We start from the raw sequence: 17712 nt of genomic DNA on the forward strand, positions 1-17712 counted from the left end.
TCCTACACACACTATGGACAATTTACATTTATACCAAGCCAATTAACCTACAGAACTGTACGTCTCTGGAGCGTTGGAGGAAACCGAAGATGTCGGAGAAAACCCATGTAGGAATGTACAAACCTCGCACAGACAAGCACCCGTAGTCAGGATTGAACCCGGGTCTCTGGTGCCGTAAGGCAGGTGATCTAACGCCAGTTTAGTTAGTTTAGTTTACTGTCACGTGTACCGAGGTACAGTGAAAATCCTTTGTTGCGTGCTAACCAGTCAGCAGAAAGACAACACATGATTACAATCGATCCATTTACAGTACAGATACATGATAAGGGAATAACGTTTAGTGCAAGGTATAGCCAGCAAAGTTCGATCAAGGGTCATCAAAGAGGTAGATGTTAGTTCAGGACTGCTCTCTGGTTGTGGTAGGATGATTCAGTTGCCTGATAACAGCTGGGAAGAAACTGTCCCTGAATCTGGTGGTGTATGTCTTCACTCTTTTCGCACTACGTCACAATGCCACCCTAAAGATGCTTTATAAAGTTATTTTATTTTTGCTCCAGTAAAATTATTATCATTATATTTATTTTATTTAACAATTTTTTTTTAGAAGTAAAGTACATTACATTAATACAAGCCAAATATAACTTATTACATTTCTTGTACCACTTCATTTTTTAAGCTTTCAAAAGAGAAAAAAGTAAAGAAAGTGAGAAAGAGTCGTGATTGTGTGAAAAAGTGATCAAGAAAAAAGGCCAATTACGCGAAGAGTTAGAGAAAAAAGTTAAGAAATAGGCCGTAGAAAAGAAAAAAGAGAAAATGAAACAAAAGCTCTATTAAGAAGACAGGGCAGAAAGGGATATACCAACTTCGTATGTTTCATCCCCCCTTACCAGAGCCTGAAACCATTTCTTTTCAGAGTTCTGTTGCACCTTATACTTGTAGTAAGTTGATAAATGCAGACCACGTCTTTTGGAAGTGGTCTGATTTGCCTGCAAGAAGGAGTCTCATATCTTCCAGGTGTTATGTTTCGAACATATTTGAAATCCACATATTTATTGTTGGTATAGGGGCGTTTTTCCAGAATTTAAGTATAAGTTTTTTCTCGTAATTAACCCGTAATTAAATAGATTCTTTTGAAACACAGTTAGTTCAGGGCTGCCTTCCATTGTTCCAAAAATAATCAATTCTGCTTTTGGTATCAATTTTATTTTAAATAATTTTGTGAAGATCTCAAAAATGTCAGTCCAAAATTTTTATACAAAAAAACAAATGAGTGCGTACAGTTTTGGTCTCCTAATCTGAGGAAATACATTCTTGCCATAGTGGCAGTACAGAGAAGGTTCACCAGACTGATTCCTGGGATGGCAGGACTTTCATATGGAGAAAGACTGGATAGACTCGGCTTGTACACGCAGAAATTTAGAAGATTGAGGGGGGGTCTAATAGAAACTTACAAAATTCTTAAGGCGTTGGGCAGGCTAGATGCAGGAAGATTATTCCCGATGTTGGGGAAGTCCAGAACTAGGGATCACAGTTTAAGGATAAGAGGAAATTCCAAAGGTTTTCCAGTCTCTGCGTGCAGTAATGTCTCCTTATCTATGTCCTACATGGTCCAGCCCAAATTCTGAGAGGGTGCCGTTCTACAGACCCCACAGACAGGGGACACATCCTCCCTGCATCCAGCCCACTGAGCCCTGTAAGAACTTTGTATTTCACTGAGATCTCCTCCTTTCCACCTGAATTCTCGAGTACACAGGCCTAGTCTACTCAATCTCACCCCGCACAGCAAACTCATTGTCCCAGGAACAAGTATTGTTAATCTTTGTTGCATTCCCTCTGTGTCAAGTCTGTCTATTTATCGGTACACAGGAGCATACGAACACAAGAAAACAGGAGCAGGATGAGGATCCGCTCCTCAGGCTTGCCCCTCCATTCAATGTGATCATGGCTGATCTAAGCTGCCACCAATTCATCTTCTGTGTGAGTTCCCCATAATCTTAAATATTCGATCAATCAAATATTTATTTGTAGCCAAGTTGCACATATCCAACAACTCAGCCTTTTACCACCACCTTGGGCACAACATCCCAGATATTCACTGCCCTCTGAGAGATGCAACTTCTACACACCGCACGAGATGCCGCTCTGGAAGGTTGGATCTCATGGAATCCGGGGTGAACTAGCCGATGGAATACAACATTTACCTGAAGGTCGCAGACAGAGGATGTTGGTAGAGGGGTGTTTTTCACAGAGTCCACTGTTGTTCCTTATTTATATACATCATTGGGTGTGTGTGTAGGTTGCACGGTTAGTCAGTTTGCAGATAGAACTAAAATTGGTGACATTGTGGAGAGTGAAGAAGGTTATCTGAGAGTAAATGGGATCCCTGTGAACTGGGCCAATGGGCTCAGGAACGGTAGGTGGGATTTATTCATATGAAGGTGTGGTGATGCACTTTGCTGAGACAAACCAGGGCAGGACATACACAGTAAACGGGGAACTTTATAGAACTGAGAGATCGCTGGCTGCAGGTACACAGTGCCATGGAAGATGCAACAGGGACAGGCAGTGTGGTGAAGAATGTGTTTGTCACTCATGCTTTCATAGGTCAGGATATTAAATACAGCATTTGACACAATAAGGTTGTTAGCAAATTAGAGAGGGTGCAAAAGATTTACAATAATTTCATCAGATCTGAATGGCTGGGTTAGAAGGAGACGTTGGACAGGCAGGGACATTTTTCTTTGGAGCCCATCAGAATGCTTTTAAAAATGTTTATAAGATGTATATAATGTGCACAAATCAGGTGAATAGGAGCAGTATTTTATCCAAGGCAGGAGAGTCTAAACCTCTGACTTTATGATGCTTCCCAACTGATGAGTTTAGAGGTAGATCAAATCTCCAATTTCCCTTCAGTCCACAAATGAATTAATCTTTGCATCTATGTATTGCTTAAAGATGCATAGGAATGAACTGCAGATGCTGGTTTAAACTCAAGATAGACTCAAAGAGCTGCAGGAACTCAACGGGACAGGCAGCATCTCTGGAGAGAAGGAATGGGTAACGTTTTGATTTGAGACCCTTCTTCAGGCTGGTTATGGATAAGGGAAACAAGAGATATAGGCGATGATGTAAAGAGTTAAAGAACAATGAATGGAAGATATGTAAAAAATATAGGATCACCTGTCATTGTTCTAAACTCCACATAATACAAACACCTCTGTACATTCCAGCCAGACAGTCCTGAGATCCCATAGATTCAGCGGGAGGCCAATAAGTTTATGAACAACAACAGCTGGAACAGAGGGAACATTTACTCAGTTCTGAATTACTGGTAAATGCAGCATTTATTTCTGAAATGTCACCTACCATTTTGTGACTGCACACTTTCACTTTTCCAAACTGTAGTGCAGGGTAGGACCTGAGGTCATCAGATATTTTTTTGAATGCCGTGTAGAACGAAGCAGGGCAATGAAACTTTTCAATGTGCAAGGCTTCATCTACCACCGACAGTGGTTTGGCTTCATCACGAACCCTGGAAATATTTAACAGCTGGTTATAAACTGAGCATTAGAAATGTTTTGAGTTGTTCCTCAAAAACTTACAATGTTTCCATCAAGACAATGTCCTACCTTCGCTTGCGACCAGCTTCCCCCTGAAAGAAATAAAACACAAATCTCAATTGACTGAGATGGACCGTCCTCATCCCGACAGCGGGAATTTCACCAAATTTCTACAACCCTCTGATAATTCCCATTTCCCAACTCTTATCGCCACTGTCATGCAGACAGAAAGCGGATATTGTCGCAGAGATGTAGAACGATGGGGGAAAGCACAAGGAATGTTCATGAGAATGACGTCATAACTGAGAGGATGGAACTTAATGAAAAGACTGGGCAGGTCATGGGACTTCATCTGCAGAAGATGTCAGGAATGATAAGAGGGAATTTAAGTTTATCGGTGGATTTAAATGGGTGGGGATGAAATAATACCTCAAATCGAAGACGAGACCAAGAATCAAAGCTGAAATGTAACTGGTCTTCAATTATTACCGAAAGGAATGCAGTCATGAGAACATGGAACTCACTTGTATTGGAGGGACTGAAGCCAACAGCAGAGATAAATATAAGTGCAAGCGGGATAAACACATTAGGGCTCCTGGAATTTGGGGTATTGTTACCGGGTGTGGAAAATGGATAGGATGGATGATGAGTGGAGCAGAAATCTTGGCTGGATAGGATGGGCCGAATGGTCTCTCTATGGTGTAGAATGAGATGTCATTCTATGGTGAAACAAGGTGCACAAAACACACAGAGCAAATTCCCCCAAGGTGACCACCCACTGCTGATGGGAACCGGATATAGATGATCAATCTGATGTGTGCGCCACGTTCTAGATTTCAATGTTAATCCCACAATGTGGTCATGGCTGATCTAGCCCAGGACTGAACTCCTCCTCTTTGCCTCATTCCCGTCTATTACAATTACCCGATTTTTTTTTTTAATGTATCCTCCTCTGGTTTAAAATATGTCTAACATGTAAAACCTCTCAGAGTCTCTTGGTTGGAGACTCCCAGATATTCACTGCCCTCTGTCCATTCGTGGTCCTTGGGATCAGATATAGGATCACGTGTCATTGTTCTAAACTCCACATAATATAAACACCTCTCTACATTCCCGCCAGACAGTCCCGAGATCCCATAGATTCAGCGGGAGGCCAATTAGTTTCTGAACAACAACAGTTGGAACAGAGGGATCATTTACTCAGTTCCGAATTACTGGTAAATGCAGCATTTATTTCTGAAATGTCACCCACCATTTTGTGACTGTGCACTTTCACTTCACCAAACTGTAGTGTAACCCCTCACCTTCAGAAACTCCACACTGTCGTTTTGATCCATCTGTTGCTGTAACTTTAAGAGTTCCTCCTGAATAGATTTTAAATTCTCTTGAATCTTTCCAAGATTTGTCTCCATTGTATTTAGAATCTTCTTCTCTTCCTCCCATCTGCCAGTGTGCGCTGCTCTTTCTCAGTGAGAATCTGGTGCAGTTCAGCATACTGGGATGTGATCTTGGACTGAAGGTCGTGTGACTTTTCCTGTGAAATAAAAGGTGAAGATCAATATATAATGTCACTGGTTGAGTTTCCTCACGACTTTGACCGTAACATTTGTCCTGGACATATTTTATTTGCTTTGCCAATTCAATTCTTTGTCTAAATGCTTCTGAAATGTCGTGAGGGTAATGTTATAACCCATCAATCCTCTACCCCTAATACAATTCTCTGCTGCCTATTCTTTTTCACGTGCCCATTAATTCCCATTTATCCGTCCACCACCCATTTTCCCAGGGATTATAACAGAATAGAATTCAATTGCTTCTTCTATCAGCATTAAGCTGTGAGACCTGTGCTGCTGCCCAGTTGCACAAATCAAACAGATCAGTTTCTTGTCAGTTTTACAAAACAGCTTCAGTTCTTCCTGATGTTTCTCGCACTGAAGTTTGCTTTTCTTCGCTTTGAGATTCAGGCTCAGTGTTCGAGCTTTCTCAGACAGTCTAACCAAGGCCCGATTCACCCTGAGGGTGCGGTTTGCAGATTCCTCTCTACATTCCGGGCAGGAGTTTCTCCCCTCCCTGTCCCAACTCTGTGTGATGCAGGAGCGGCAGAAGTTGTGTCCGCAGTCCAGCGCCACCGGATCAGTGAAGAAATCTTTGCAGATGGGACAAACTACCTCCTCGGTCCAACTCCCGGCCGGGCGTTTCGCAGCCATTTTATTAACTCCCGCACTTTCTTTGCTTTCTGGTTTAAAATGTTTTCACTCCACGTGTAGTTGCAGAACCCCTGCAGTACCGCGAGTGTCCACTGCGCTCGCTGCCGTCCCGGGCAGTGAATGTAACTTGTTTAAGAAGGAACTGCAGATGCTGGAAAATCGAAGGTGGACAAAAATCCTGGAGAAACTCAGCGGGTGCAGCAGCATCTATGCAGCGAAGGAAATAGGCAACGTTTCAGGCGGGAACCCTTCTTCAGACTGATGGGGGGCGGGGAGAAGAAAGGAAAAAGGAGGAGGAGGAGATAGGAAAGGGAGGAGACAGCAAGGGTTAACAATATTGTGAGAATTCAATGTTTATACCACCAGGATGCAGACTCCCCAAGCGGAATATGAGGTGCTGTTCCTCCAATTTCCGATGTTGCTCGCTCTGGCCATGGAGGATGCCCATGACACAGCAAAGATCTTATAGGATCTTTGGGACACAGGGCCGCTATAGGATCTTTGGGACACAGGGCCGCTATAGGGAGGTTTCATGGCAGTCGGGTCACGACCCATGACCCGTACTGTTGCTACGCTACTCCAAATGGATTACACGCGATGAACTGCAGGTAGGCACTTACCATTGTTTCCAGCGTAGCGGCCCGTTAAAACCCGCTGAAATTGTCAATTTTTGCGCTGTAAATAGCGAAGACTGAGGAGGATTGCGAGATTGCGGTGGGGATGGAGGAATGTAGCCGGCTATTCAGATATGGAGACAGATCGGAGGAAGAAGATATTGAGGTGAGTGGTAATTTGATGTTGTTAAAGAGGAGGTAGAGGTGTGGGGTGGAGCCACCATGATCATAATGAATGAGGGACGACATGAGGGGCCAGATGACCTGCCCCTGTTTCTTTCAATGGAGGGTGAGAGAGAGGGAGGGGTGGCTTGGACCATGGAAGGAAGCAGAGGTTGAATGATCAGGTGTCAGACAGAATGGGTGGAGACTTGTGGTTGTAGGGTCGCTGAAAGGGGATTCACGGGTGGATTTGATGGGTGTGTACAACCAAGAACACACTGATCTCATTGTGAACCAATATATGAACTTCACTGAGGGACTTGACAATGTTGCGCATGTAAGGCTGGTCCAGAAAGTGAAGGCAGGTGGGATCCAAGGCGAGCTGGTGAAATGGATCCACAATTGGCTTGGTGGTTGGAGGTAGAAGGATGAGTTTTCTGCTTGGAGGTCTGTGACTGGTGGAATGCAGCAGAGATCGGTGCTGCAACCTTTGCTGTTTATGTGATATGTTCATGGCTTGGATGTGAATGCATGAGGTGTGATTAGTAAGTCTGTGGAGGACTCAAAAATTGTGGATAGCGGGGAAGGTTGTCAAAATCTGCAGCAGGATATCGGGTAGATTATCAAAATTGTATTCGCATGCAGGGATATCAGATCAAGAGAGTGCAGGTTTATCTTCAGAGCAAGGAATTTTAAAGTGGATCTGAGTTGGAAGTTTTCTTTACACTGAGAGTGGGTGATATCTGGAACATGCTACAGAGGAGGTGGTGGAGTGAGATATAATCACTATCTTTGAGGTACTATATGTGAGGTGCAGAAGAATAGCGATGTAATGTGGGGAAAATCAATTAGTACAGCTGGGGAAAAGGTGGACATGGACGTGATGGGCCAAAGGGCCTGATTCTGTAATGTACAACCATGGCTCTCAGCTCCAAGAGCACTGAATGACTGGGTCTCCACAGCTACCAGTGCAGGGAATTCCAAATGTATCCCAGTCTCTGCGTGCAGTAATGTCTCCTTATCTCTGTCCTACATGGTGCAGCCCACATTCTGAGAGGGTTCCCATTCTCCAGACCCCCCAGACAGTGGAAACATCCTCCCTGCATCCAGTCCACTGAACCCTGTAGGAACTTTGTGTTTCACTGAGATCTCCTCCAATACACCCGAACTCTCGAGTACACAGTACATGCAGATGGAACTAAAATTGGTGACATTGTGGAGAGTGAAGAAGGTTATCTGAGAGTAAATGGGATCCCTGTGAACTGGGCCAATGGGCTCAGGAACGGCAGGTGGGATTTATTCATGTGGAGGTGAGGTGATGCACTTTGCTGAGACAAACCAGGGCAGGACATACACAGTAAACGGGGAACTTTATAGAACTGAGAGATCGCGGGCTGCAGGTACACAGTGCCATGAAAGATGCAACAGGGACAGGCAGGGTGGTGAAGAATGTGTTTGTCACTCATGCTTTCATAGGTCAGGATATTAATTACAGCATTTGATAAAATAAGGTTGTTAGAAAATTAGAGAGGGTGCAAAAGGATTTACAATCATTTCATCGGGTGCTTTTATAGACGTGTATAAGATTTATATAATGTGCACAGATCAGGTGAATAGCCACAGTATTTTGCCCAAGGCAGGAGAGTCTAAACCTCTGACTTCATGATGCTTCCCAGCTGATGAGTTTAGTGGTAGATCAAATCTCCAATTTCCCTTCAGTCCACAATAGAATTAATCTTTGCATCTAGGTATTGCTTAAAGATGTATAGAAATGAACTGCAGATGCTGGTTTAAACTCAAGATAGACTCAAAGAGCTGGAGGAACTCAGCAGGACAGTCAGCATCTCTGGAGAGAAGGAATGGGTAACGTTTCTGTAGATGGTTAAGCATGCAACCTATAATGTAGCTACCTCATCACCACTAACCACGCCCCATCATATTAGTATAACTGTAGTATCCTCCCTTTGTTCCTCCCACTAGGTCCCAGTACGCCTGAAGGCTGGATGCAGTCAGTGCTGGGACGTGTGTGCCATGTGCTATAATAAACTACCAGTAAAGGTTACAGTGTGTCAGCAATCACTCCTTTACATGGCGTCAGAAGTTTAAAACTCGCGTTTCCCGTTTACCGGTTTTCATTTATTTTGTCCCCGTTAGTGCCGTTTTGGGTTTCCCTTGATATGGCATCCTCATGCCGAAAGCCATCTCCCCTTGTCTTCGACGCTGACATTGCGGAACGATGGTCGACTTTTGTGATGGACTACACTCACTACGTCAATATTGCACACCGGAACGACCCAGCCGTGGTCAAAGCATCCCTCTTGCTCAACCTGGCCGGTCCCGACGCAATGAAGAGAGCTCAAGCCTTTGTCTACGAACCAGCGGTCCTGGATGACAACGGCCAACCGGTCGAGCCAGCTGAATCGGCCGACGACCCGGTATGTCTTTTGCGCAAATTCGCGGAGATATGCGACCTGCCCTCCAACCGTATACTGGAGCGGGCCAGGTTCTTCTCACGCAAGCAACAGCCGGATGAACCTGTTGAATGCTTCATTGCCGACCTGCGGCACCTTGCTCAGCGGTGCCGATTCGAAACCATGCGTGACCAGCTCACCAGAGACATTCTCGTTACCGGTATGATCAATCAGAAGCTGCGTGCCGACCTGCTGCAACGGCCTGACCTAACCCTGACTCAGGCAATGCATGCGTGCCGCATTGCCGAAGTGGTCAACCCTCCTCATGGACAGAGGGGGTCTGACAACCGAGCCATAAATTTAACTGGTGTTGCTGGACAACGACGGATGAAGGAGAACTTTCGCCCTCCACCGCGGCCCGTTCGTACACCCCGGGACCCAAGATCTAACAAGTGTCCTAACTGCAGCTACGTGCACTCCTCAGAATCACAGTGCCCAGCCCTTGGGAAGACCTGCAATTTCTGCGGGAGAAGAAACCATTTTGCAGCTGCCTGCCGATCCCGTGGGAAAGTACCCTCAGCTCCCAGACAACTCCTAAACAACCTTCTGCAAGTTGATAGCGGGATGGACTCTCAGCCCTCTGTTGACGCTGCCCCCGACTCTGAGCTCAGCTTTTCCACGGGAGATGTAAGTATTTACACTCTCCTCCACAGCCGATCTCGCCTCCCCGATCCTTCTGTGAACATAACTGTAAACAATAAGTCCTTCTCTGCTAAACTTGACACGGGGGCGAAAGTGAACGTAATGCCAACAAAGCTGTTCCACCAGATAAGGAATAATGAGCTGCTGATTGCCGACCGCTCTGTTTTGCGTGCCTATGGGGGAGAGGAACTAACACCTGTGGGGAGGGCGACTTTCCACTGCGTGCTGCAGGAATCTTCCCAGGACCTGTCTTTCTTCATTCTGGACAGTGACTGTGTGACGTTGCTTAGCAACCGGGCCTGCCAGGATCTTGGGCTGGTGTCGTTTAACCATACGGTCCACGAGGTGCAACCTGTGATGGATCCACTATGTGAGTACCCAGACCTGTTTGACGACAAGCTGGGGAAGCTGCCGGTGGTGTACAAAATCGCGACAGACCCATCTGTGGAGCCCGTGATCCGTCCACCCCACAGAGTGTCTTTTGCCATGAAGGGCAAGGTGGAGAATATGCTTAAGGACATGGTCAACATGGGAGTGCTGGAGGCTGTCAGCGATCCAACCGTATGGGTCTCCACCATGGTCACCACGTTGAAGAAAGGAAAAAATGAGATACGGGTATGCATTAACCCTAAGGACTTGAATATGGCGATTAAACGGCCCCACTACCCCATGAGGACTGTCGAAGATGTTGCCGCCCAGGTGGGACAAGCTACTGTGTTCTCCGTCCTCGATGCAAGGAGTTCGTTTTGGCAGATACCACTGGACAAACGCTCCACGGACCTGACCACGTTCAGCACGCCCTTCGGCAGGTTTAAGTTTTTACGGATGCCGTTCGGCATCAACTCTGCCAGCGAGGTATTTCAGCGTTCTATGGAACAATTATTTGCAGGTCTGCCCTGCGCGATTATTGTGGATGACATTCTGGTCTATGGGAGGGATGTGGCCGAAAATGACCACAACCTCCGGCGGATTTTGGACCGTGCTCGGCAGATAAATTTGAAGCTCAATCGGTCAAAGTGCAAGTTCCGGGTGCCTGAAGTCACATATGTCGGCCACATTTTCACGGCCCAAGGGTTGAAGCCAGACCCGCAAAAGACCAGCGCTATCTCTGAGCTGCCTGCCCCGACAGACGCTGTCAGTCTGCAGCGCTTCCTGGGTATGGTGAACTACCTGGGGAAGTTTATCCCCGACCTCAGCGAGTTGAGCGCACCCCTGAGACAGCTCACAAAGAAGGACATTGCCTGGGCATGGTTTCCGCACCACCAGCAGGCATTTGATCTGCTAAAGACGAGGCTGGTCAGCACACCTACACTGAAGTTTTTTGATCTGCTGCATCCGATCGTGGTCACTTGCGACGCCTCTCGATTTGGACTGGGTGCTGCCTGCCTGCAACCCACGCTGGTGACTCACTGCTGCCCATCTCCTATGCCTCCAGGACCATGACGGACACAGAGCAGCGCTATGCCCAGATAGAGAAGGAGCTGCTGGCGGTGGTTTTCGCGTGTTCGAAGTTTAAGGACTTCTTATTTGGCACCAGGTTCACCGTTGAGACGGATCACCAGCCACTGGTAACGATACTTAACAAACCAATACACTGCGCTCCTGCCAGGCTACAGCGGATGATGCTGCAGCTACAGCGCTTCGACTTTAAAATCGTATATAAGAGGGGCACCGAGATGCATGTGGCTGATGCACTGTCCCGGGTGCCCTGGACCTCCTGCGACCAGCACCCCTTCGAGCAGTCGGACTTACAGGTACTGAACGTCAACTTCGTCCCTTCTCACCAGCTGCAGTGCTTGGTTGAACATACCGCAAACGACCCCGACCTGCAGCAGCTTGCTGCTGTCATCAAGCGCGGGTGGCCCACCAAGCGGAATTCGTTGCCTGCCAGCGTCCACCCCTATTTTTTGGTCCGCGATGAGTTAGTCCTCCGGGACGGTATTATTATCAAAGGACACAAAGTTGTCATCCCGGAATCGCTGCGTGGCTTGTATTTTGATGCCGCCCACATGGGTCATCCCGGGGCAGATGCCACCATCTCACATGCCCAGGAACAGTACTACTGGCCGGCCATGGCTAAATACATCCAGGCCAGGGTGGATTCCTGTCCTGACTGTCACTCGCTTGCCCCGCATCATCAAAGACAGCCACTTTTGCAGCAGCCTGCACCTGACATGCCCTGGTCTTCTCTGGCTGCCGACATTTTCGACTGGCGTGGGAAGCAATACCTTGTGCTAGTAGACTCTTACTCGAATTGGTTCGAGGTGGACCTCCTCCCTGCCATCACCTCCGAGATGGTGATCAGCAAGCTTCGCCGCCACTTTGCCACGTTTGGTTCCCCTGTCCGGCTGCAGACAGACAACGGTCGCCAGTTCACCAGCGCCGAGTTTCGAGCATTTGCCACAAAGTGGAACTTTAATCATTTCACTAGCAGCCCGGAGTACCCGCAAAGCAATGGTCTGGCTGAACGGGCGGTCCGCAGCGCTAAGCACCTGCTTGAACAAACCCGCCTCTCGAACGGGGATTTCTATCAGGGTCTCCTGAACCTTCGCAACATTTCCAGAGACATTACCATGGGATCCCCTGCCCAGCGACTCATGTCCCGAGTCGTCCGCCCTCCGATGCCTATTGCCCAGCAGTCCCTGATGCCTAAAGTCCTGCAGCCTGCTGATGTCAAGAAACGTATTGCCCAGAAGCACGAGATCCAGCGATGATCGCATGATAAATCCTGCCGCCCTCTTTCTCCACTGATGCCTGGACAGGTCGTCCGTTTACAGACGCCCACCGGCTATTCCCGACTTGCCACCGTCGTCGGGTTTGACAGCGCGCCACGGTCCTACCTCGTGGATTTCGAAGGGACTGTATACCGACGCAGCCGCTAGCACCTGTTGGCGGTTAACGAGCCCAAACCATCTCCTGCGGTTCCGTATACCCCTCCATCGCGTGTCGAGCCTTCCTCCACTAACGTTCCATCTGCTCCCTGCATGCCACGGTCGGTCCTCTTGCCTCGGATAGCCCCCCCTGCTCCACCGGGTTTTGCTCCCCAGGCTCTGTTGTCCCCTGCAAAATCTTCTCTCTCTCCAACTTCATCTCGTTCTACCCCTTCATTCTCACCTGGCTCTCCTGTGTCTCTCCATTCCCCCTTCAAGCTGGGTTCCCCACCCATCTTCTCTCCTCCTCCTGTTTCTGTTCCTGTCCCTCCTCCTATTCTTTCGGGCGGGGAGGGTGAAGGTGCTGTGCGCACTCGCTCGGGTCGGATTGTAAAACCTCCGGCTCGCTACGGAGAATATGCTTAGCTTTGCAGGTACTGTATAATAAACCTGCTACTGTAGTAACTTGTTTGAATTGTAAGGGGAAGGATGTAGATGGTTAAGCATGCAACCTATAATGTAGCTACCTCATCACCACTAACCACGCCCCATCATATTAGTATAACTGTAGTATCCTCCCTTTGTTCCTCCCACTAGGTCCCAGTACGCCTGAAGGCTGGATGCAGTCAGTGCTGGGACGTGTGTGCCATGTGCTATAATAAACTACCAGTAAAGGTTACAGTGTGTCAGCAATCACTCCTTTACAGTTTCAATTTGAGACCCTTCTTCAGGCTGGTTATGGATAAGGGAAACAAGAGATATAGGCGATGATGTAAAGAGTTAAAGAACAATGAATGGAAGATATGTAAAAAATAACGATGATATAGGAGACAGGCCATTGTTAGTTGTTTGTTTGGTGAAAATGAGAAACTAGTGCGACTTGGGTGGGGGTGGGATAGAGAGAGAGAGAGGGAATGCCGGGGCTACCTGAAGTTAGAGAAATCACCATTTCATACCACTGGGCTGTAAGCTGCCCAAGCCAAATATGAGATGCTGTTCCTCCAATTTGTGTTTAACCTCACTCTGACAATGGAGGAGAGCTAGGACAGAAAGGTCTGTGTGGGAATGGGAAGGGGAATTAAAGTGTTCAGCAACCAAGAGATCAGGGAGTTTCAGGCAGACGGAGCAAAGGTGTTCAGCGAAACGTTCGCCCAGTCTGCGTTTGGTTTCATCAATGTATAAGAGTCCACATCTTGAACAATGGATACAGTAGATGAGGTTGGAGGAGGTGCAAGTGAACCTCTGCCTAACCTGAAAGGACTGTTGGGGTTCCTGGACAATCAAGGGAGGAGTTATAGCGACCGGTGTTGCATCTTCTGCGGTTACATGGGAACGTACATGGGGAGAGGGTGGTTTAGGTGGGAAGGGATGAGTTAACCAAGGAGTTGTGGAGGGAGCAGTCTCTGTGGAAGGTAGAAAGGGATGGCGATGGGAAGATGTGGCTAGTGGTGGGATCCCATTGGAGGTGGCGGAAGTTTTGGAGGATTAGTTGTATGCGGCGGCTGATCGGGTGAAAGGTAAGGACAAGGGGGACTCTGTCTATGTTGTGACTAGGGGGAGGGGGAGCAAGGGCAGAGCTGCAGGATACTGAGGAGACACAAGTGTGGGCCTCATCTATGATGGGAGAGGGGAACCCCCATTTGTAATAGACGTCTATCGATAGTCTATTTCCTGTGATGGAGACTGTGAGATCAAGAAAGGGGAGGGAGCTGTCGCAGATGGTCCAAGTAAATTTGATTGCAGGATGGAAATTGGTGAAGTCCATGAGTTCTGCATGGGTGCAGGAGGTAGCACCGATGCAGTCATCAGTGTAATAGAGATAGAGTTCGGGGATAGGGCCTTGGAGGATTCCAAGGAGAAGTTATTAAGAGTGAGAACCAGCTCCGGTGGGCGGAGTAGTGTTAGTAGAGGGAAATTGGATGGTTCTGCGGTCGAGGAAGAAACGGAGAGGGCTTTAAGTCCTTCCTGGATGGAGATGGAGGTGTAGAGTGACTGAACGACCATTGTAAAGATGATGGGGTGGGGGCTCGGAATGTGGAAGTCATTAAAGTGACAAATGGCATGGTTGTCTCTCGGACATAGGTCGGTACAGATCGGACCGGGGGGGGGGATAGGATGGATTCGAGGTACGTGGAAATCATTTCAGTGGGACAGGAGGAGGCAGAAACAATGGGTCTGCCAGGGCAGTTGTGTTTATGGATTTTGGGGAGAAGGTAAAACTTGGCTGTGCGAGGCTGGGAAATGATAAGGTGTCAGGTGTACGGCTTAGATGCCAGAAACAAGAATAATGGAAAAGGTACAAGCTTTACCTCGCTTGAAGTCATCAGATGTTTCTTTGAGTGTCGTGTTGAACGAAACAGGGCAATGAAACTTTTCAATCGGTAAGACTTTATCCACCACTGGTTTGGCTTCATCACAAACCCTGGAAATATTGAACAGTTGGTTATAAACTAAGCAGTAGAAATGTTTTGAGTTGTTCCACAAAACACTTACAATGTTTCCATCAAGACAATGTCCTACCTTAGCTTGCGACCAGCTTTCTCCTGAAAAAAATAAAACACAAATCTCAATTGATTGAGATGAACCGTCCTCATCCCGACAGCGGGAATTTCACCAATTTTCTACAACCCTCTGAAAATTCCCATTTCCCAACTCTTATCGCCACTGTCATGCAGACAGAAAGCGGATATTGTCGCAGAGATGTAGAATGATGGGGGAAAGCACAAGGAACGTTCATGAGAATGACGTCATAACTGAGAGGATGGAACTTAATGAAAAGACTGGGCAGGTCGTGGGATTTCATCTGGAGAGGATGTCAGGATTGATGAAAGGGAATTTAATATTATTGGTGGATTTAAATAGGTGGGGATGAAATAATATCTCAAATCGAAAAGGAGACCAATAATCAAAGCTGAAATGTAACTGGTCTTCAATTATTACCGAAAGGAATGCAGTCATGAGAACATGGACCTCACTTGCACTGGAGGGACTGAAGCCAACAGCAGAGATAAATTTAAATGCAAGCGGGATAAACACATTAGGGCTCCTGGAATTTGGGTTATTGTTACCGGGTGTGGAGAGTAGATGGGAGGGATGATGAGTGGAATAGAAATCTTGACTGGATAGGATGGGCCAAATGGCCTGTCTATGATTTTATTCTATGGTGAAACAAAGTGGCCAAACAAACAGAGCAAATTCCCCCAAGGTGACCACCCACTGCTGATGGGAACCGGATATAGATGATCAATCTGATGTGTGCGCCACGTTCTAGATTTCAATGTTAATCCACACAATGTGGTCATGGCTGATCTAGCCCAGGACTGAACTCCTCCTCTTAGCCCCATTCCCATCGATTACAATTCCTCGATTTTTTTTAAATGTATCTTCCTCTGGTTTAAAATATGTCCAACATGTAAAACCTTTCAGAGTCTCTTGGTTGGAGAATCCCAGATATTCACTGCCCTCTGTCCATTCGTGGTCCTTGGGATCAGATATAGGATCACCTGTCATTGTTCTAAACTCCACATAATACAAACACCTCTGTACATTCCAGCCAGACAGTCCTGAGATCCCATAGATTCAGCGGGAGGCCAATTAGTTTCTGAACAACAACAGCTGGAACAGAGGGAAGATTTACTCAGTTCTGAATTACTGGTAAATGCAACATTTATTTCTGAAATGTCACCTACCATTTTGTGACTGCACACTTTCACTTCACCAAACTAGTGCAGGGTAGGACCTGAGGTTATCAGATATTTTTTTGAATGCCGTGTAGAACGAAGCAGGGCAATGAAACTTTTCAATCGGCAAGGCTTCATCTACTACCGACAGTCGTTTGGCTTCATCACGAACCCTGGAAATATTTAACAGCTGGTTATAAACTGAGCATTAGAAATGTTTTGAGTTGTTCCTCAAAAACTTACAATGTTTCCATCAAGACAATGTCCTACCTTCGCTTGCGACCAGCTTCCCCCTGAAAGAAATAAAACACAAATCTCAATTGACTGAGATGGACCGTCCTCATCCCGACAGCGGGAATTTCACCAAATTTCTACAACCCTCTGATAATTCCCATTTCCCAACTCTTATCGCCACTGTCATGCAGACAGAAAGCGGATATTGTCGCAGAGATGTAGAACGATGGGGGAAAGCACAAGGAATGTTCATGAGAATGACGTCATAACTGAGAGGATGGAACTTAATGAAAAGACTGGGCAGGTCATGGGACTTCATCTGCAGAAGATGTCAGGAATGATAAGAGGGAATTTAAGTTTATCGGTGGATTTAAATGAGTGGGGTTGAATTAAAATCTCAAATCGAAGGCGAGACCAAGAATCAAAGCTGAAATGTAACTGGTCTTCAATTATTACCGAAAGGAATGCAGTCATGAGAACATGGAACTCACTTGCATTGGAGGGACTGAAGCCAACAGCAGAGATAAATATAAGTGCAAGCGGGATAAACACATTAGGGCTCCTGGAATTTGGGGTATTGTTACCGGGTGTGGAGAATGGATAGGAGGGATGATGAGTGGAGCAGAAATCTTGACTGGATAGGATGGGCCGAATGGCCTGTCTATGGCGTAGAATGGGATGTCATTCTATGGTGAAACAGGGTGCACAAAACACACAGAGCAAATTCCCCCAAGGTGTCCACCCACTGCTGATGGGAACCGGATATAAATGATCAATCTGATGTGTGCACCACGTTCTAGATTTCAATGTTAATCCCACAATGTGGTCATGGCTGATCTAGCCCAGGACTGAACTCCTCCTCTTTGCCTCATTCCCGTCTATTACAATTACCCGATTTTTTTTTTTTTAATGTATGCTCCTCTGGTTTAAAATATGTCCAACATGTAAAACCTCTCAGAGTCTCTTGGTTGGAGACTCCCAGATATTCACTGCCCTCTGTCCGTTCGTGGTCCTTGGGATCAGATATAGGATCACGTGTCATTGTTCTAAACTCCACATAATATAAACACCTCTCTACATTCCCGCCAGACAGTCCTGAGATCCCATAGATTCAGCGGGAGGCCAATTAGTTTCTGAACAACAACAGCTGGAACAGAGGGAACATTTACTCAGTTCCGAATTACTGGTAAATGCAGCATTTATTTCTGAAATGTCGCCCACCATTTTGTGACTGTGCACTTTCACTTCACCAAACTGTAGTGTAACCCCTCA

The 17712-nt window shown here is 46.7% G+C and overlaps 1 protein-coding gene across 1 annotated transcript in view; it reads right to left on the reverse strand.

The window, feature by feature from the left end:
- Positions 1-7085: 7085 nt before the first annotated feature.
- The window catches only part of LOC116989966 (zinc-binding protein A33-like), a 37862-nt gene continuing 27235 nt past the window's right edge, over positions 7086-17712 (reverse strand). The window contains exons 8-9 of the mRNA XM_033047522.1: positions 8825-8835; positions 7086-7141 (exon numbers count right to left, since the gene is read on the reverse strand). Coding sequence (XP_032903413.1) covers positions 7086-7141; positions 8825-8835 — 67 coding nt within the window. The remainder of the gene's footprint in view (positions 7142-8824; positions 8836-17712) is intronic.

This window comes from Amblyraja radiata, chromosome 30 (assembly GCF_010909765.2).
Source record: "Amblyraja radiata isolate CabotCenter1 chromosome 30, sAmbRad1.1.pri, whole genome shotgun sequence".
NCBI lineage: Eukaryota > Metazoa > Chordata > Chondrichthyes > Rajiformes > Rajidae > Amblyraja > Amblyraja radiata.